The sequence below is a fragment of the Sciurus vulgaris genome, assembly GCF_902686455.1.
Source record: "Sciurus vulgaris genome assembly, chromosome: 12".
Taxonomy (NCBI): Eukaryota; Metazoa; Chordata; class Mammalia; order Rodentia; family Sciuridae; genus Sciurus; species Sciurus vulgaris.
Genome location: NC_136473.1, coordinates 14,256,493 through 14,274,103, shown reverse-complemented (window position 1 = coordinate 14,274,103; position 17,611 = coordinate 14,256,493). Strand labels below are relative to the sequence as shown.

The following is a 17,611-nucleotide window of genomic DNA, read 5'->3' as shown; positions in this document are numbered from 1 at the left end:
TGAGCATAAGTCAAATGCAGATTTTGAAAAACTCAGTGGGTTGATGGCTGGGTCAACTCGTGCTCATAAATACAGAAGCAGCTCAGTGGCAGAGTTGGAAATCGGGGCCCCTTAAATGACTAAATGACCTTTTCCCTGGCTGCCACTGCCTTCATGCAGAAGTGGTTTCTTGGTCACATTCAAGGCATGTGGTCAGGTGTGGCCATGAGGACAGCCGTGTGGCCATGAGGATTGCAGCTTGGGAACCCTTAGGCTTCCTAGGTCCAGTGTTGCCTTGCCTGACTCTTCTCCATGTTGCTGTCACCATCTCAGAATCCACTGGCCTGATCGCCTTTTATTTAGGACTGTGGAGACACCCTGTAACCTTCCCAAGCCTGTTTGAGATTGTGCTTCCTGCCTCCAAAGAGAAATACTCCTTCCCTGATTCTTCCCTTTGAGAAGCAAATACGTCACCCCCTGGATCTGTGGTTAGGGAGTACCTCTGCTGGGACATGGATGTTCCACCAAGACTTCTCTTTGTCTGTCCTTTGCTCTCGTTCAGCCCAGAGTCCTCCAAGTGGCTTTTAGTGGTGGAACGAGAAGCCATATCACCAGTTGGCTTCTGAGCTGATCCAGGATTTAGCTACTAAGATTAAATCTGCTTTAATAAATTTGCTGCTATGTTCATTAGGAATGCCTTTGTTTCTGGCTCCCCGTTTATTCAACAGACAGAATTGTTGTCTGCCTGTTGGCATATGCATTGCATTACTGGTATTTTGCTGAATTTGTTAGCTTGCTGCACGTGCTCTTTAATGGAATGCTTATTATGAATTCATTTTTTAATCACACATCTCATGTGTACTAGAAGGGAGCCAGTGTGGAACTGGATGCATGGAAGACATTTCCCCGGGGATGTTTAACAATCAGAGGCAGTTATGAAATGGATTGACACAGCCGAATGCTTAGTAAAATAAACTCATAGGTAACAGTTTTGCTATTGATCCTTTAAATTACCCTCTAGCAGTGAGTTGAAATGAAAATTGGTTGCATGGTTGTAACTTTTCCTTATTAAGTAGAATAAAATGCATTTTAACTTACTTAGAGGTTTTTCAGGCAGCTATCGAGTTGTGTTATCAGAAAGAAGCTCAATATCATAACACATGTGGATGACACAGGGTGACTTGCAGGAAAAATAGCCCAGCTAGAATTTCTCTGGGAAGGAACAAATTGATTTTTAAACATACAATAGCCACTTTTCTTCAGATTCTATCAAGATATAATTTTGTTTTTTTAACTGAAGTTTTATGAAGGGCAGGTAAATATAAATGACTTTGATTTCTTTCCAGGAGTCACAGAAATAAGCGGTTTCTATGACTTACTAGGAACCTGTTTACCTTAGTTTCTATACTAACAAAATAGTTATGGTTACAGAGTATTATACTATGTCCCATAATAATTTATAGTAGCTAGTTATTGGGACAATTTTCCTATTTATTTTAAAATAATATTAAGAGGGAGTTTTGCTTCCAGTATTGGCTGAGTGAGCGCATACTGAATTGACCCTCCTGTAGATAGCAACTAGATGCTGTACCAGAAACCCCATATGAGGACAGTGGAGGACAAATAAGAACAGGCCCATGGTGGGGGGACAGTGGTCAGAAGGAAGCAGCAGTCTGGTCATGTGTCCAATCTGAGAACAGCCAGAGTTGGCAGGGCGCAGGATAGCTACGAGAGTGATGTAAAACTCACAGTCCTTCTGCCCTGGTGAAGCAGGTTGTGGAGTTTGGGCAAGCATAGACCCTGGAGGTCGAGGGGAGCGTCCCACAGGGAGGGCCAGGAGGGAATGCGTGGATCCTGTTTGTGGTACTCCCTTTCTCCTTGGTTGAATCATGTCTGACTAGGATGAGAACACTATACCGGGCATCATCCCTCAGACCCAGCAGCTAGATGAGGACAAGAGACCAGGACTGAGATCTGAGCTGCTTCTCAAGACAGTTTGAAAAAACTGGCACCCGTGGTGGGAATATAACACAATCCACTGCCTGCGTACCATAACGTTTATAATATACAAGTTTCAATCCAAAGTTGCTCAAGACATTCATTCATTTCCAAAAGGAAAGAGAAACAGGTCAAACCCAGCATGATCCAGATGTTGAAATCAGCAGACAATTATTTAAAAACACTCAGAGATGTGGAGCATGGGTCTCAATGTGGTCCCTATACCAGGAGCTTCAGGATCATTTAAGTATTTGTTGGAAATACATATTCTTTACTACCACTTACAATCAACTGCATCAGAAACTGGGGAAGGCTGAGCAGTCTGCTTTTTAAAAAAGCTGTCAACAGGATTATGTGATGTACCTTAAAGTTTGAGAACTGTAGACATAAAGAAAAATATCCTCATTATGAATAAAAAGATAGAAAATTCCAGGGCTGGGTATATAGCTCAGTTGGCAGAATGCTTGCATTGTAAGCACAAGGCCCTTGCTTCAATCCCCAGTACCAAAAAAAAATAAATAAATAAATAAAAGGAAAAGATAAAAAGTCATAAAGAAGAAGTAGAAAATATTAAAAAAAGAGAAGTTTGAATGAGGTGTGGTGGCATATGCCTATAATCCCAGCAACTCAGGAGGCTGAGGCAGTAGGATTGCAAGTTTGAAGTCAGCCTGAGCAACTTAGTGAGACACTGCCTCAAAATGAGAAAATTAAAAAATGAACTGGGGACTTAACTCAGTGATAAGGGTAACCCTGATTTTGATCCCCACTCTTGCAAAGAGAGATATACTCTATAACTGAGAAATACAGTAACTGCAATTAACAAAATTAACAGCAGAATGGAGGTGATAAAGGAAAGAATCCCTGACCTTGAATATAGGAACTATCCTGTCTGAAGAATGAAGAGGAAAAGATTGGCAAGGAGGAGAAAAATGACAAATGAAACATCAGGGGTCTGAGGGATGAGACCATGTACAGTTGGAGACACGATAGAGTAAGAAAAAACAGACACAACACCAAAGAAACTGTACAGATGACAAGGAAATGGGAAAAATGCCACCCAGTGTCATTGCTCAGTGGGATAAACCAAGGACAACCACAAGGAGGTGCCAGTAGATGCCCTAGCATGGCTAAATAGTGAAAAGCCAGCAACACCAAGTGCGAATGAGGATTTGTAGGAGTATATTGCTGGGGAAATGCAAAACACCAGGGCCACTTGGAAGACAGTTTGACAGCATCTTAGATGGTTAAACATTCATCTACCATACGGTCTGCAACCTAATTTCTGGAGAAGGAAAAAAGTTAGTGTTAGGAGTCCCGTTGCACCCCCCTGCCCACATTCATGTGATTATGTTTTACCCTTGGTGTCTCATAATATGGAGGTAGGATTTTCAAAGAAGTAATTAGTGTAAATGAAGTCACATGGCTGAGCCCTAATCCAGTATGACTTGGTGTCCCTATAAGAAGAGGAAGTTAGGAGGCAGACCTACAGAGAGGGAAGACCCGGTGAGAACACAGGGAGAAGACAGCACCCATGAGCCAAGGACCTCCAGCCTCCAGGACCTTGAAGAAATAGTTGTCCGTGGTTTAAACTGCCCAGTTTCTGGTGTTTTGTTATGAAACCCTGAGCAGCTTAGTGTACTCCCATTTGCACAAAATCATATGCCCGAATGTTTGTAGCAACTTTGTTCACATTCTCTGAATATTGGGAACGACTCCAGTGTGCTTTACTGTGGTACGTCTGTGTGAGCTGCTCAGACGGAAAACAGAGCTGGCTCTTGACTCGTGCAGCGCCACGAGTGGACGCCAAACGCCCTTTACTAAGAAGCCAGGCTCCACCGCCTCCACATAGTGTGGTTCCATTTATATGAGATGATAGAATAAAAAGACAAACTGATAGGAACTAAAAACAGATTGGTGTGTGCTAGGAATGAGTGCTGAGGAGGGACTGATTGTTCAAGAACCAGCACAAGGGAGTTTGGGGGTTGAAGGAGCTATTCTTCCTGCCTCTTGATTGTGACTATAGACACGTGACTATGCATTAGCCTAACAGCCCTCCCTGCAGGGAACAGCAGACCCCAAAGAATGAATTTTACCATATGTAAAATTTAAAAAATTAAGAAGTAAATACAATGAACAGAACAGTGGGAAAATAATGACAATTTCAGATTTAAAAAAAAAATTATTTTTGATTTTTATTTCACAGACTACATTTTGATTCATTGTACACAGATGGGGTACATCTTTTCGTTTCTAGGGTTGTGCACGATGTAGATTCACATCATTCATGTAATCATCCATGTACATAGGGTCGTGATGTCTGTCTCATTCCACCATTTTTTATACCCCCTTACCTCTCATTTCCTTCTGCATAATCTTAAAGTTTCAGATTTGCTTTTTAAAGGGTGGGGAGGAAATGTATCACCAGCAGACCTGTACTCTAAGAAGAAAACGAGGCCAGGTGGACGCTCCCATCTGCCCACTTGAACACCCTCAAATATGCCTAGGTATGATTTTTAGCAATAGGAGAGTAGGAGAAATGATGTGTGCATCAGTAGACGTGAGGACACATGCAGAACTCCCTTGTTTAACAAATATCAGGCACCCACTGTTCGCCAAGCAGAGTTCTAACTTCCGAGCTGCCAAAATGAAGTATGCATGGCTCTTTTCTCCTGATTCAGGGGGTAAGGGGAACATGCAGACCAGCCCTCCTGTCCTGAAATGAGACGTGTGCGCATTTCTGTCTCCACCTGGCCCGCTCTGCCGCTGCCTGTTATCCTGCTGGGGTCTCACTGGTCTCAGTGCCAGTTCTGTTTCTCTTTCAGACATCATTCAGTCGGGGTTTCACCAAGAACATGAAACTGGAAGCCGTGAACCCCAGGAACCCAGGAGAACTCTGCGTGGCCTCTGTGGTCAGCGTGAAGGGGCGGCTGATGTGGCTCCACCTGGAAGGTATGCACAGTTGGTCCCATTCAGAGGGGCTTGGGCCTTGTCTGGAAATGCCAGGCAGCAGAGACTCACTCTCAGGAGTGCCCACGTGGCTTCTCCTGTATTTAAACAGATCTTAAATTATTCAGTGTTCTTAAATAAGTGAAACAAATCAAATATAAATTCATTTGGAGGCACTCATCTTAACTAATAATTTCGTGAAATGAGATGCTGGTGAGATGATTATGTTTGGAACACAGTGGTCTTTTTACATCTATGATTATTAAAGCTAATGTCACAATTAAATTAATATGAGTCACTAAAAATGGTATTTGAGGTCTTGGTTATTATGAGAATAAAATTATATGTTTGCATTTTAATGTGAATAATACCCTTTAGTTTCTTCTGTGGATGTTTAATTTTTCCTCAAAATATTATTGGGGGAAGACTTTCTGCTCAAATAGATAATAAAGAAGATTTAGTCTTATTTCTTCAGTGATGTTGAAACTGTTCTTTGTAGCTACATTTTATTTATAAGTGTTTAGAAAATTCACAGAACATTTTTTTGTGTGTGTGTGAACAGAACCTTGATAAGATTTTAGCTTTAGGCAGAAGACTATATTTTCCAGATGTATATTAAAGTGCATTTAATCGCTAAGATTTCCTCATCTCTTCATGATTTGTGTAATTTTTGATAAGACCAGCTAATGAGTAGTAAAATATTTAGCTTTCCTGTCTAGGCATAGTTTAACTCTTATGAGTGCTAATACCACCAGTGGAATGTGAAGTTTAAAGGACGGTCTAGAAATGGGTGCTAATCTCTCCTCATCTTTATTTCCCCAGTAAGTCAGTCTAAAAATGCATGGAAACTTCTTAGATGGTCCTACAACCTCATAAATATTGTAGTAGATTGGAAAATGTAGGGAATGGTCATTTTAGATGTGATTTGTGTTCTTAATTCCCAGAACATAGTTTAAAGCACTGCTGTGGTTTAGTGTTTCACAATCAATTTGAAATAAATGGCAATTCTCAAAAAGCATATTGCTTAGTGGATTTTCAAGTAGAGCAGCTTCTATTTGGAATCAACAGAACGATAGACACAGGCAAAATAGTGGTATTGCTGCAGCTATTGGAACAGAATGTGACTGTTTTTGTTGCTGCCTGTGGAGTTGAGTCATCTGCTGCTGGAGACCCAAGATCCCCTCTGTGATTTCCGATTGCTAAAGTTAACTTGCTGTCTAGCCCTGTGCTGAGCCATTGTAATAAGATCAGTCTTATTTGCATTATTAATTTGAAAACAAAAGTGGTAAAGTTAGAAGCCTGTGTTTTACCATCATTACTTAGCGCATTATGGTTAAAATTCTGCGACAGTCATTATTTATTTAGCAGTTTCTACTTTCAGTGTGCGTTACAGCTGCTAATTACCTAACACAAACAGCACTGAGAGTGTCCTGATTTTTATAAACTAGCAAAGCCATTAAGATGTGCCTGGGGTTCATTTTCACTGCTCTTGATATTTTCTTCATTTCTTCATCCGCTAGACCATAGAGCTTCCACTTCTTAAAAAGAGTGTGTAATTTAATATTTTTGATAGTATTTCTCCGTGATTCAGGAGTCAGAGCTTATTTTTTTTTTTTTTTTTTTGCTGTGCTGGGGATCGAACCCAGGGCCTTGTGCTTGCAAGGCAAGCACTCTACCGACTGAGCTATCTCCCCAGCCCTTATTCATGTTTTTGTAAAGTGCTTTTGAACAATCTGTTGAATATTATAATATTGCTTGTTGACTATCCTCTGGAATTATTGGTCAAAATCTTGCACCCATCTCATACTTAAAAAACATACACACAAATAAGGTAAAATTCCCGTCTGTCTTCTTGGTCTTGCTCGAGTTTCATTTTGGGTTCTATTTTGTTTTTGGCCCTTACTGAACATTTGCCTTTTAAAGTAACAACTTAATGGTAATTATTTCTTATTATTTTATATGTATATTTATTTCTTATTACTTCATATGTACATATATATAAAATAAATAATTATATATATTATTCATGCAATTTTATAATAATATATAATATACAATTTATAATAATAATACATATATATAATATCAATCCTTGGGTTAAAATGATGGGGATCATTAAGGTCACTCTGAGGGAGGCTGTTAAATTATTTTATATGATGATGATGAGTCTGATAATAGACCATTTATTCGACACTTGAAATTTATAAAGTACTTTATAACAGTTCTATTCATTTTTTTATGCATTAAATTGAAGTCTTTTCAACACATGGCTTAACACTTTCAGGTAATTAAAGTGATCATTTCTGTTAAAATTTGGCTTTTCTGGAGTTTCATTAATTCATAGTTATCTGTAAAGGGTCTGCTGTTGAAAAGGATGCAATGAATAAAGTATCTGAGATTAATGTAGTATTATTTTGGGTGCATGTCGAGGAACTCTACGCTCTCACAAACCACGCAGAGGAAGGGCAGGCAGTGTGTGGTGCTGGGGTTAGTGTTGGGGGGCAGAGGTGACGGTTCTCCTGTGTCCCCCTTCTGCTGTAGGTACTCATGTCTACAGTCACATGAGCCATGTAATGTAGGTCACTTTGAGACTTTAGGGGTGGCATTGCAGCTGCGCATGCTGGCTCCCACACCCGTGCCTCTGCCTTCTCTCAACCAAGTGACCTTGGACGCGTTGCAGGTTATTCTCTCACGGGACAGAAATGGCATGAACGTTTCAAAACCCTCGTTCTCCCTGCTCTGGCTCTCAAAGAGGGTTCCCATCTTTGTGTAGTCTTCCTTGGTTTCTCTCACGACTTCCACTTTCCCAGATCGAGAGTAACACTTACACCTGAGACTAGAAGTATTTCAGATTTTTTATTTTTGATTTTTATTTAAAAAAATATTCGCATGTACAGTATGAGGTACCTTAGGGGTGGGACTCAAATCTAAACATGAAATTCATTTCTGTTTCTTGTACCCATAGCTTGAAGCTAATTTTATATGTTCTTTTTAGTAATTTTATGCAAAAAATTCATGGTGTGGAATTTCCTACTTAGGGTGTCATGAGAGCACTCAAAACAGTTTCGGATTTTGGATTTCAGGTTCTCAGCTTAGGGATGCCCTGCCTGTATGTACACATGCACAACTTCATTTCACACTTCAGATGAGACCCAGTGAAATCACAGCCTGCATTTCTAGGGGTTAATGCAGTTAGTCCACAAGAACTTTGACTAGGTCTGCTTTTTATCCATAGTTCCACAAAACAGAGCTTTAATAGGAAAAAAATCAGCTTACTTTTTAATAATTGTGGTAGACTGTACATGATATGAAGTTCCCCATGTTAACTGTCCCTTTTCAAGTGTGCATCCAGTGGCATCAAGTATGTCCACGCTGTTGGGCAGCCGTCGCCACCGTCCATCTCCAGAAGTTCCCTCTTACAGAACTGAAACTGACCCATGGAACTAAACTCCATTTCCTTTGCTGAAAGTTCCCGGCAACCTTTGTTCTGCTTCTTGTCTTTACGAATCTGACTTCTCTAGGGACCTTGTACGGATGGAATCATGCAGCATTTTTCTGAGGAGAGCTCTTTGCAGGATTTGCTACTAGTAATGGTGCTTTCATGTTTACGCATTGTTTGTTTATATAATAACTTGTCATAGGGTCTTTTTGATCCTCACAAAGCTGGCCACTCCATCAGCATGTAGGAGGCTCATGGCTTAGCCAGGGTTAAAGAAGTAGTTGACAGAGTGAAATGAAATTTAGAGAAAATATCAATTTTTCATGATCAGTAATGGCAAAGCAATTCTAGAAATTTCAGTCTGTGGATTCATGCTTGCATATAGCTTTAGACAGTAAGTTTTTAGAGTCAAGGAATTGCATACGACGTATGTGTACCCTGAACTTCACCTTCTATGTTGACGAGCACAGTACGTGCATGGCCCAGTCCCTGCATGGTCCCTGATTTTTTCAAGTGCCCTCAGGAGCATGTGGGAACTTCCCAAGTCTGCAGAGTGTCGGTGAATGTGTTTATAAATGCAGTAAGCAGTGACGTGTCAGGGACAAATGTTCCCTCCTTTTCCCATCTCAAGAAAGGCATGCATCAGGGAATGATGCATCGACATTTCCCCATGCACCTGGCCATGCCTGCCCTGGTCCTGGGTGAGGTGGTCTCTGAGCACAGGATGCTGTGCTGGATTCCTTTTCTCCACCCTGCAGGGTTGCAACGCAGCAACGCTCCAGGCGGGAGAACTTGCCTGCCCTGACTGGGTTTCTGCCCTGTGTACTTGGCAGGGGTGGTGGGAGGCTGCTGGGACACCCTCTTTACCCCTGGGCAAGAGGGTTAGTGTGTCCTGCATCTCTTGCTCTGGTGGGTTGGTTCTCATTTTTTTGTTTGTTTTGTTTTTACTTGTGAAGTTTTCTTTTTATGTCAATCGCTCCTTTGTCATTTGTGACCCTCCACCTCTAGCCCATTTCCTGTCCTCTCAGCAGCATTTGATCTTTGTCAGCCCCTCCTTTAAAGTCTCTCCTCCTGTTCCTCAAGAAACCTGGGTAAGGCAGGTGTGTCTTCCCTCTGTCTCCTGCTTCTTAGATGAGTTTTCTTGGTTTCGCCTTTGTTCTGAGTTCCACCTGTGTAAAGTTCAGGACTCTTCAAGGTCTTCCTTGTCACCTCTCTGCACAGTCTCACTTTCTCCATGACTTCAGATGGCCACTCTGTGTCAACGAATCCGAGTACCCCACACCGACAGCGGGCACACTCATCACCCCATCTTACCATACCACCTGCCGAATGCCTCGTGTGTCTGCTTCAATACAACCCGCATCTGCTCTTCCTCACTGTCCTGCCAGCTCAGTGGCACCATTATCTGCCCAAGTTGGAAACCAGGAAATCATCCAAGTTCGAAGCTCTAAAATAATTTTTGACTATTAGCTCTTCCAGGACCCTTCGTAACCCATTTGTTACTTTGGCCCTGTCTCGTCTGTGTTCTCTGTTCACTGCCACACCGCGATTCAGGACTTTGTCCCCCTTTCTCTTATAATCCCACTGGTCTCCTAACTGCTCCCCTCTGCCATCTTCCTGGGGCTCTGAGAGTCACCTTTGTGAAATACAGTCATGCCTTCCTTGCAATATTCATTGAGTGTATTTCTCACAAATTCAAGTCTAAATTCCGTGGCATGGCATTTAACTGCCATGTTCCTGGACTGGGGTGGGGGTGGGTGTGTGTCTTGGGTCCTTTCTGAGTTTACAGTCTCCCTTCTTACTTGTTCAGCTCTGTAAAATGTGTGTAATGACAGACCCTGCCTTCCAGGGCGGTCCTGGGACCAGCTGCGGGCGTTGGGAGTCGTCTCTGGCACGTCATCTAAGTGCTCAGTCAGTGGAGGTTGAGTGAGCACATCTCATCTTTGGAGGCCATGCTCCATCAGGAAGGAACTCTCTTTGGGTCTGTGAGCACCGTGATGTGGGTGTGGGTGCGCTCAGCCATTACACAGGGCTCTCTTCCTGTCTCAGCAGCTCACACAGCAGTGTTGGTACAAGACATCGTGTGCGCTTTGCTTCCTAAACGTTCACTGAATAGACATGAGGAATAAGTAAGATGCCTGTTTCTGAACAAAATGCTGTTTTAAGATGGCGTAGTCTGAAGAAATACTGTTTTTCCAGTGGAATTTTGAGAGGGTGAGATATTTTGCACTTTGAGGCTGAAATTCAAAAACCCCTTGATCACTTTTTCCCTATGCTTGGCTTGGTTCCAGTTCAAGACCCTCCACATCAGAATCCACTGGGGTCCTATTAAAATGCACATTCCTGGGGCTGCATCCAAGTCCCTGGGAGCAAGGGCTGGGAATCTGCACCTCCAAACCATGCACCCCCATGACTCCTGTGCACACTGGATTTTGCAAAGAACTCTAATAGGTCAAACAGGCAGGGTGTTTCGGCTTAGAGAAACCTGTTTGACCCAACCTTCTGTGTGCAGGAGACTAGGGACAATCGACAGCCCTTTCTTTATTAAGCCTTTCCATAATTTGCGAAAAAGTCAGGTAGTTAATAAGCATTTTGCATACACTTGCAAAAATGAAACAAGGGAAAATGCAAATGTGAAAATAATTATATTCTAAGCCAGCGTGGGTGGTTTTAACATCTTTAAAAAAAAATGGTGTGGCCTCCGTCAAACATTTGTGGGAGAGACTGCTTCCTGGCGTTAGGCCGTGGTTGCAGTGTTACCTGGACAGATGAGAAAGTGACCCCAGAGCAGGAGCTGCCTGTGGGAAGAGACGGTTAATAGGACCAAACTTGTGTTCTGGCCAGGACCGTTACCGGCTCTGCCTGTCTTCAGCAGAACGTGAGTCATTTGTAAGGCTGTGGATGACAGGCGGGGGGACTCACTCTCCAGAGGCTATGCAGAGGAACCAAAGTCAAGGTTGGGGTTCCCAGCTGCCATTGGGATGACTGTGACTTCTAGGTGACCAGGTTCCCAAGAGGCAGGAGCCCTGGAGACAGAACCGGAGCCTGTGCACCTACCTACAGAGACAGGGTTATCTGGCTCCTCCTTCTGCTTGATAATCGGAATTCTGCGTGTGGGACATAGGGACCTCCTAGGAAGGAGCAGATTCCAGACAGCCCCACACCAGGGGTAAGAAACTAGGGCTGCTCACCTCAAATGCCTTCTAAGGCCCTGAGCTAGAGCGCCCAGGCTCAGATCTGCTCTGACCAAGTGGTCCAGCTTTTCCTGTGCCTCCGTTTGCTCATCTATAAAATGGGGATGAAAATAGACCCTGTTTTTAATTTTTTAAATTTTTTTTTAGTATTGTGAGAATGTGGTCCAAACTAAGGGCTGTGTTTGCTATTGTGCGAGTATCTCTCGCCCTCTACACACACACATACACACACACCCCACATAGACACCTTTTATTCCCTTCCTCTTGCTTGCTCTCAGACCATCTTTTCTCTGATACCTTGATCTTGCCAGCCACAGTTTTGCCCGTGCTTTCTTCCTTTGGAGTTTGGCTGCAAGGCTGACAAAGGGGTGTTCTGAGAGCCAACTCATGGCTTGGCATCTGTAGAGGGACAGGCCTGGCAGGCGGCGGGCAGGGTGTCCAGTGCCCTGCCCTTCCTTGCTGGGGGACAGTCAGACCCTCTTTTCATTCTTCTCACCCTTTTCCCTTTCATCTCACCCCTGAACCTGCCAGCATTTGGTGTGCCCTATGGGTCTCAGTCGGATGTTTAGCGGGGTTGGCTCGTTTCCTTAAACACGCTCACCTTCCTTCTCATCCGGGGCTTTAACTGAGATGAAGAGGTTGTTCCGACTCCATTGCTGAAGTAAATGAGTCATTTTCCTTCCTCGAGGTGGACTATGGGCCATTCTCCGTCCGATTTCTCTTGCTCACGGCACTCACTAGCCCACTCCCGCCATGTGCAGGAAGTGAAGTGACCATGTAACTGGGGGAGTCTGGCAGGATTGTGTTCCTAGGAACACACTGAAGACCCCCCCTCAGCTCCATTTTTCATCTTGACCTTCTGGCTACAGAAGGTCACTGACCTGAAGGCCCTGCTCTGTGTCTTTGGTTGGGTTGAGCTGTCCTACAAAGCCCCCCCAATGACAAGGACAAGAGGAACTTTGTAATCTGCTGAATTGAGAACAAAATCCTCCGAAGATGGGATGGAAAGTAGGATTATTTTAAGGTTTCACTGTGATTCTCACAGAAGTTACATTCTTTGTCAGTTTATTTTGTGAGTATGGAAACATATAGTGAAATGATTCATTGTGGTTTAGTTTTATTTTCTTTAATGGTGACTTTCTCTTCATGAGTCTGGCCTCAAAGGCAGTACCGAATTTGCATGTGGGATTCTTCCTTTCTTCTCTTTTGTTGTGTTGTTGTGATTCAGGAGGTCGTGAAGGTTGTTGTTATAAAATAGAAAATTCAACACAGCAAAAGTACCTTTGGTCATATTCTCCCTCCTCTTTGATTCCCTGTCCCCTGGCCACCTGGCTCCTTTCCCAGTTAGTTTGTTGCATTTTCCTCCAGATTTATTTTATCACATATGAATATATGTTATTTATCCCTTCCCAGCACACTCTGCCTGCCTAGGGTTCAGCACGCAGCTTTTTCTTACTCCAGAATACATCTTGAAGATGTTTACACATAAGTCTACACACAGGTTTCTCATTCTTTTTTATGCCTGGGGAATATGCCACCATTTGGACAGACCCTACTGTATTTAGACACTTTGCCATAGAAGGAGATTTCAGCTTCCTAATGAATTTTGGGATGAACATTCTGCATAAGAATGGACAAGTGGATTCTGTTCTGATAGGGTGCAGCTTAGACAAAGATTGCGTATGATCTTGTGCTGTTCTTGAGGGACCTTTTCTATAAAATGATAAAAACGTATTGATCTTTAGTGACCCATCCAGCTTTGCATAGGTGCATTGCATATCTGCTAGAATGACCAAGGAGGAGCTTTGTGCTCATTTTAATGGATAATTTTGTAAGCTATTGGGTTCCCAGTCTTGGAAAATAATGGGTTTGTTTTAAAAGACTATTGTGAGTCTGGTCAGAGGTATCTAAGTTTACAAGATTGGTAAAAAGAAATAAGAATGGGATTTGAAAAGTTCCGGGGTTGGGAAAACTTTCCTGGTTGATAAATCACTCATATTTCCATCCACACTTAATAGGTATCTTTGTGGGCTAGATTTGGCTGAAAGGAAGGCAGGGCTATTAAGTCACTTGAGAAAAGGGGACTGGCACCTCTAAGCTGGTACAACCTAGTTAAATGGGAAGTATGATCAAACAATCCTAAAGATGATGTGGCATGTTAATGTCCTCACTGTATGTAAGCATATACCGAAGCTTTAATGTGATGTGATGTTTGCACTAGCAGAACATCAAAGATGAAAAACAGTTTAGGAGGACTTGGAGCTGAAGTTCACTGTGTGCTTCCTTTTGAAGCGCTGCTTCAAATGACCTTGAAAATCTTACTTGCAGCTAAACACAAATCTGGCAATACAAATGTTTCTGGTGGATGAATTTAACCTGTTGGCAAAATGGTCGCATCACTGAGAAGCACACACTATATTAATGAGTCTGAAGCAGAGAAAGTGGCCTGGTGCTGAGAAACATCCCCTGGCCCTTTCGCTGGTCCTCTGGAGACTCGGGAGCCCTGCAGGACGGGGCAGTCACAGCCACCTCGGAAGCGAGGGAGAGCGTTTTCATCTTCTGTCTATTTGAACATCGTGTTTGATGTTGATTTGATGATTCCTTTAGCAATTAAGTTCATACTGACCGAATCATATGATATTAGGCAAAAATGATATCTATTTGTTCAACTTCATTGAAAATTAAGCCCTATAAACCTCCTTCCATTCCTTTAACTTATACAGCCTTGAAATGATAGAATTAAGCAGATAGGAAGCTAGTTGGTTTCTTTGAGAACCAGTCAAAAGTTCACAATAACTAATCATAACACGCCTGTGTTGGGGTTCTGGATATTCACCAGCGCATTGATTTCACACTAAATTAGCAGCCCGTACGTACCAAATAACGTACTTGGTTTTCACAGTGTCTGCTTTAGGGTGAAAAGTGAGGAGGTCGCCGTGGTCCTAACAGTGCAGTGAGGACCATCTTGTGTAGTTTCCTGAATGATCATTTCATGGCGGGAGTGATTGCACATTTCCAGGTGTCATGTGCTGACACGCGTCTGACGGGGTTTACTGTGGTGTTTTCCTCTTGGTTGTCAGCGAGGAAGCCAGAGCAAACTGGAGGAGGTGGTCAGAGCCCGGGAATCACTCTCTATGAAGAGCTCTTCTCTTTTGATTCCTGGTTCAGGGATTTCTCCCTTGCCGTGTTTTTCCTTAAGAACTATTGATTCAGGGTAGAATTTTCTTCTTATAACTAACGGGCTGGTTTCCAAATTTGTTCTGTGGCCAGCACTCCTTGAAACGTAGGCTGCAGTCGCATCCAGATTTCTGGGTCTTTCCCTTTTCCTGGCTGCGATACCGGGTTATCAGAGGGCATGACTGGGTTTGGGAGACAGGATGTGATGGTCGGGCAGATCGCCCTAAGAAGACATTCCCGCGTAAACAGCGTCTGTGTGACACGGCCAGACTCTGAGACCACAAACTGAGTTCGCAGTCAGCGGCTCGGGGCCAGCTGAGGAGTTAACAAGTTCCCTGGAGGAAGCGCCTTGTCTCCAGGCCCCGCTCCTAATAAGTGGCATCCGTTCAGCAGCTGCTTTGAGCTGTCAGGTTGGACGATTTGGTTGATCTTTGCTTGGAGTCGGGGAAGCATGGCATGGGGGCTTACACGTGTGCCCCGTGGCCCCCACCCCAAGCTCCACCAATCGAAAAATCGAACGTTTTCTCGATTTCTCAGCTGCCCTCGGAGGAGGCTCTGTTCCTTTCAGACTATTTGACTCTGATGGAGTGTTTCCTGAGTCCTCCTCCCTCCCCATCTTCAGGGGGAAGTGTCTCTCTTTTCCAAGCCCCTACTTATTTTTGAACCCTGTTATCTGCTCACTGTTGTATAATTCAAGCATTTATATGTGTCACAGGACTACAGGCTCCTTAAAGTCATGTCTGACATACTATCAATTTTCTTTCTTTTTTTTTTTTTTTAACATTTGAAGGAACGTATTTCTCAGTCTTTGGGATGCTCTCTTATTTTCCCGTTTCTTTGCTGATACTTACTGTTTCTGTTTCTTGCATGGCAGGTCTGCAGACTCCTGTGCCAGAGGTCATTGTCGATGTGGAATCTATGGATATCTTCCCAGTGGGCTGGTGTGAAGCTAATTCTTACCCTTTGACGACACCACACAAGACAGTCTGTGAGTGTTGCTCAGTTGAATAGATGGTGACAGAGCATGTGTGATCTGGTGAACAACTAGGCTTTAGATGGTCCAACATAGCACCGGTTTTTTCTCTATTCTTCTTCAAGAGTCTGCATGAGATGAACGTTTGGATGATTCCACAGGTTTATAAACCAAGACATATAGCAGAGAAGCTACTGAAGTTCCCAGAGAGATGCAGAGAAAAAAATATCTGAAATTCTTACTTCCAGTTTTGTGTGTAATCCATTATGTTGATAGGATAAATATTAAATTGGATACCATGTTTTTATATTATCATTTCTTAGAATGATCTCATTTTTCTCTTGCAATTTCCTGTAAAGGAACCACACTTAGTCCCCATAATTTACCAAACTACTTAGAAATATTGAACCTGCTCATAGCGCTAATTAGTCAGTGAGATTTCAACCGTACATTAAAAAAGTGTGTTACTCACATCCTTTTGAACACAGAAATACCAAGTAAAACCAGTTATTTGTAGTTGAACAGCACACAGCAGCATGCACACACAGACATACATACAACAGTGGTTTCAACATGTTATTATATTATGGGTCATTATCATCAAATGGTACTGCTTCAAAATCTTAATAAATCTTTGCATTTGTCCTCCCACCCTAAAGTACCTCAGAGGTTATGAGTTCTCAGAGACTGTGGGTTTCGCCTTTCCATTAAAGAGATTGCCTTTCTGCTGTTCTCTTTGTGGAATTTGCATGCCAGCTCTGCTTCTTCCCAGCACCCTGTGTCATGGTACAGTTGCTTTTCTTCTGAGGACATTGCTGTGAACTGAGTTCCATCACCTAGTGGGCTTCACAGCCCTGATGTCCACAGATTTTGAAGGGTCTCCCTCCTCCATATTCACCCAGAGCAGTATAGAACATTATCCTTTCACTGACTACAGAGCTGCTTAAGAGTCTGCATCATCCTAAGTGGGGAGAGCATGTCCCTAAGATTCAAACGGTTATCCTGCATTCAACAATTAGAAATATTTTAAAGTGAGGAGAAGATAAGACTAACTGGATCAAACTCATCCAGTAATATCTTCCCCGGGGTCTGCCTTGTGGCTGCACTCAGTCCTTTTTATCCTTGTTGTGACTAAGATAGAACCTGATAGCCCCCTGTATCTCTTCCCTCCCTCCTGCACATGGATGGGGGGGGGGGGAGCTGCAAGTGCTTTCAGCTTTTCTGGAGCAAAATCACATGTTGGTTGAAACATTATAGCGTTGCCTCTTTATTTATCCCTGGGGCTTGGCTCCTTACTAGGGTACCATATAATCAGGCTTCCCACCCTCAGCTCCAGGCTGAGTTAGACAAGTCATTCTATACTCCTTTTCCACCTTGGAGATCATAAAAGTTTGTACTTTTTATAGAAATACTAGAATCAAATTCCAAAGAGAGTGAAGAATGGGTAAAGATTTCTTTGAGTATTTCATTAATTCTTGCATTCATTATTATCCATACTTTTATGCTTTAAGCAGGCAAACTCTGACTCTACCCTGCCAGACTCTCACAGCTTTCGAAGTATTGGTGGAATTAATTCATACTTACATTGGAAGGCACAGGATTCTCTGAGCCAAGATTAATAGGTGCCAAAAGCTCTGGTCTATTTTTGTTAAGGTGATAGTAATATAGAAATATAATTGGATAGAAATATAAACTGGAAGTGTTCTTATCCAAAAAAATCATTATTTGCTGATTTATGTCAATATTTGACTAGATGTATTTGTTAACCACTACTCCTTCCAGTAATTCAATATTCTAGTTGAAATGCAGGCCTCTGAGGTTCATTTGGGGGATTACGTCAGTGTAGCATTATTTGCCTTATCACAGCTTCTGGGGAAAGATCATTCTGGATCATCATGCTTGCAC

General features: G+C 42.7%; 1 protein-coding gene across 6 annotated transcripts in view; it reads left to right on the top strand.

Annotated features, from left to right (window-relative positions):
• Positions 1-17,611, top strand: part of SFMBT2 (Scm like with four mbt domains 2) — a 213,509-nt gene that overhangs the window by 147,914 nt on the left and 47,984 nt on the right. For all 6 annotated transcript variants that reach the window (XM_079108106.1, XM_079108107.1, XM_079108103.1 and 3 more), the window contains 2 exons: positions 4,800-4,926; positions 15,608-15,721. In XM_079108106.1, the coding sequence (XP_078964232.1) occupies positions 4,800-4,926; positions 15,608-15,721 (241 nt within the window). The remainder of the gene's footprint in view (positions 1-4,799; positions 4,927-15,607; positions 15,722-17,611) is intronic.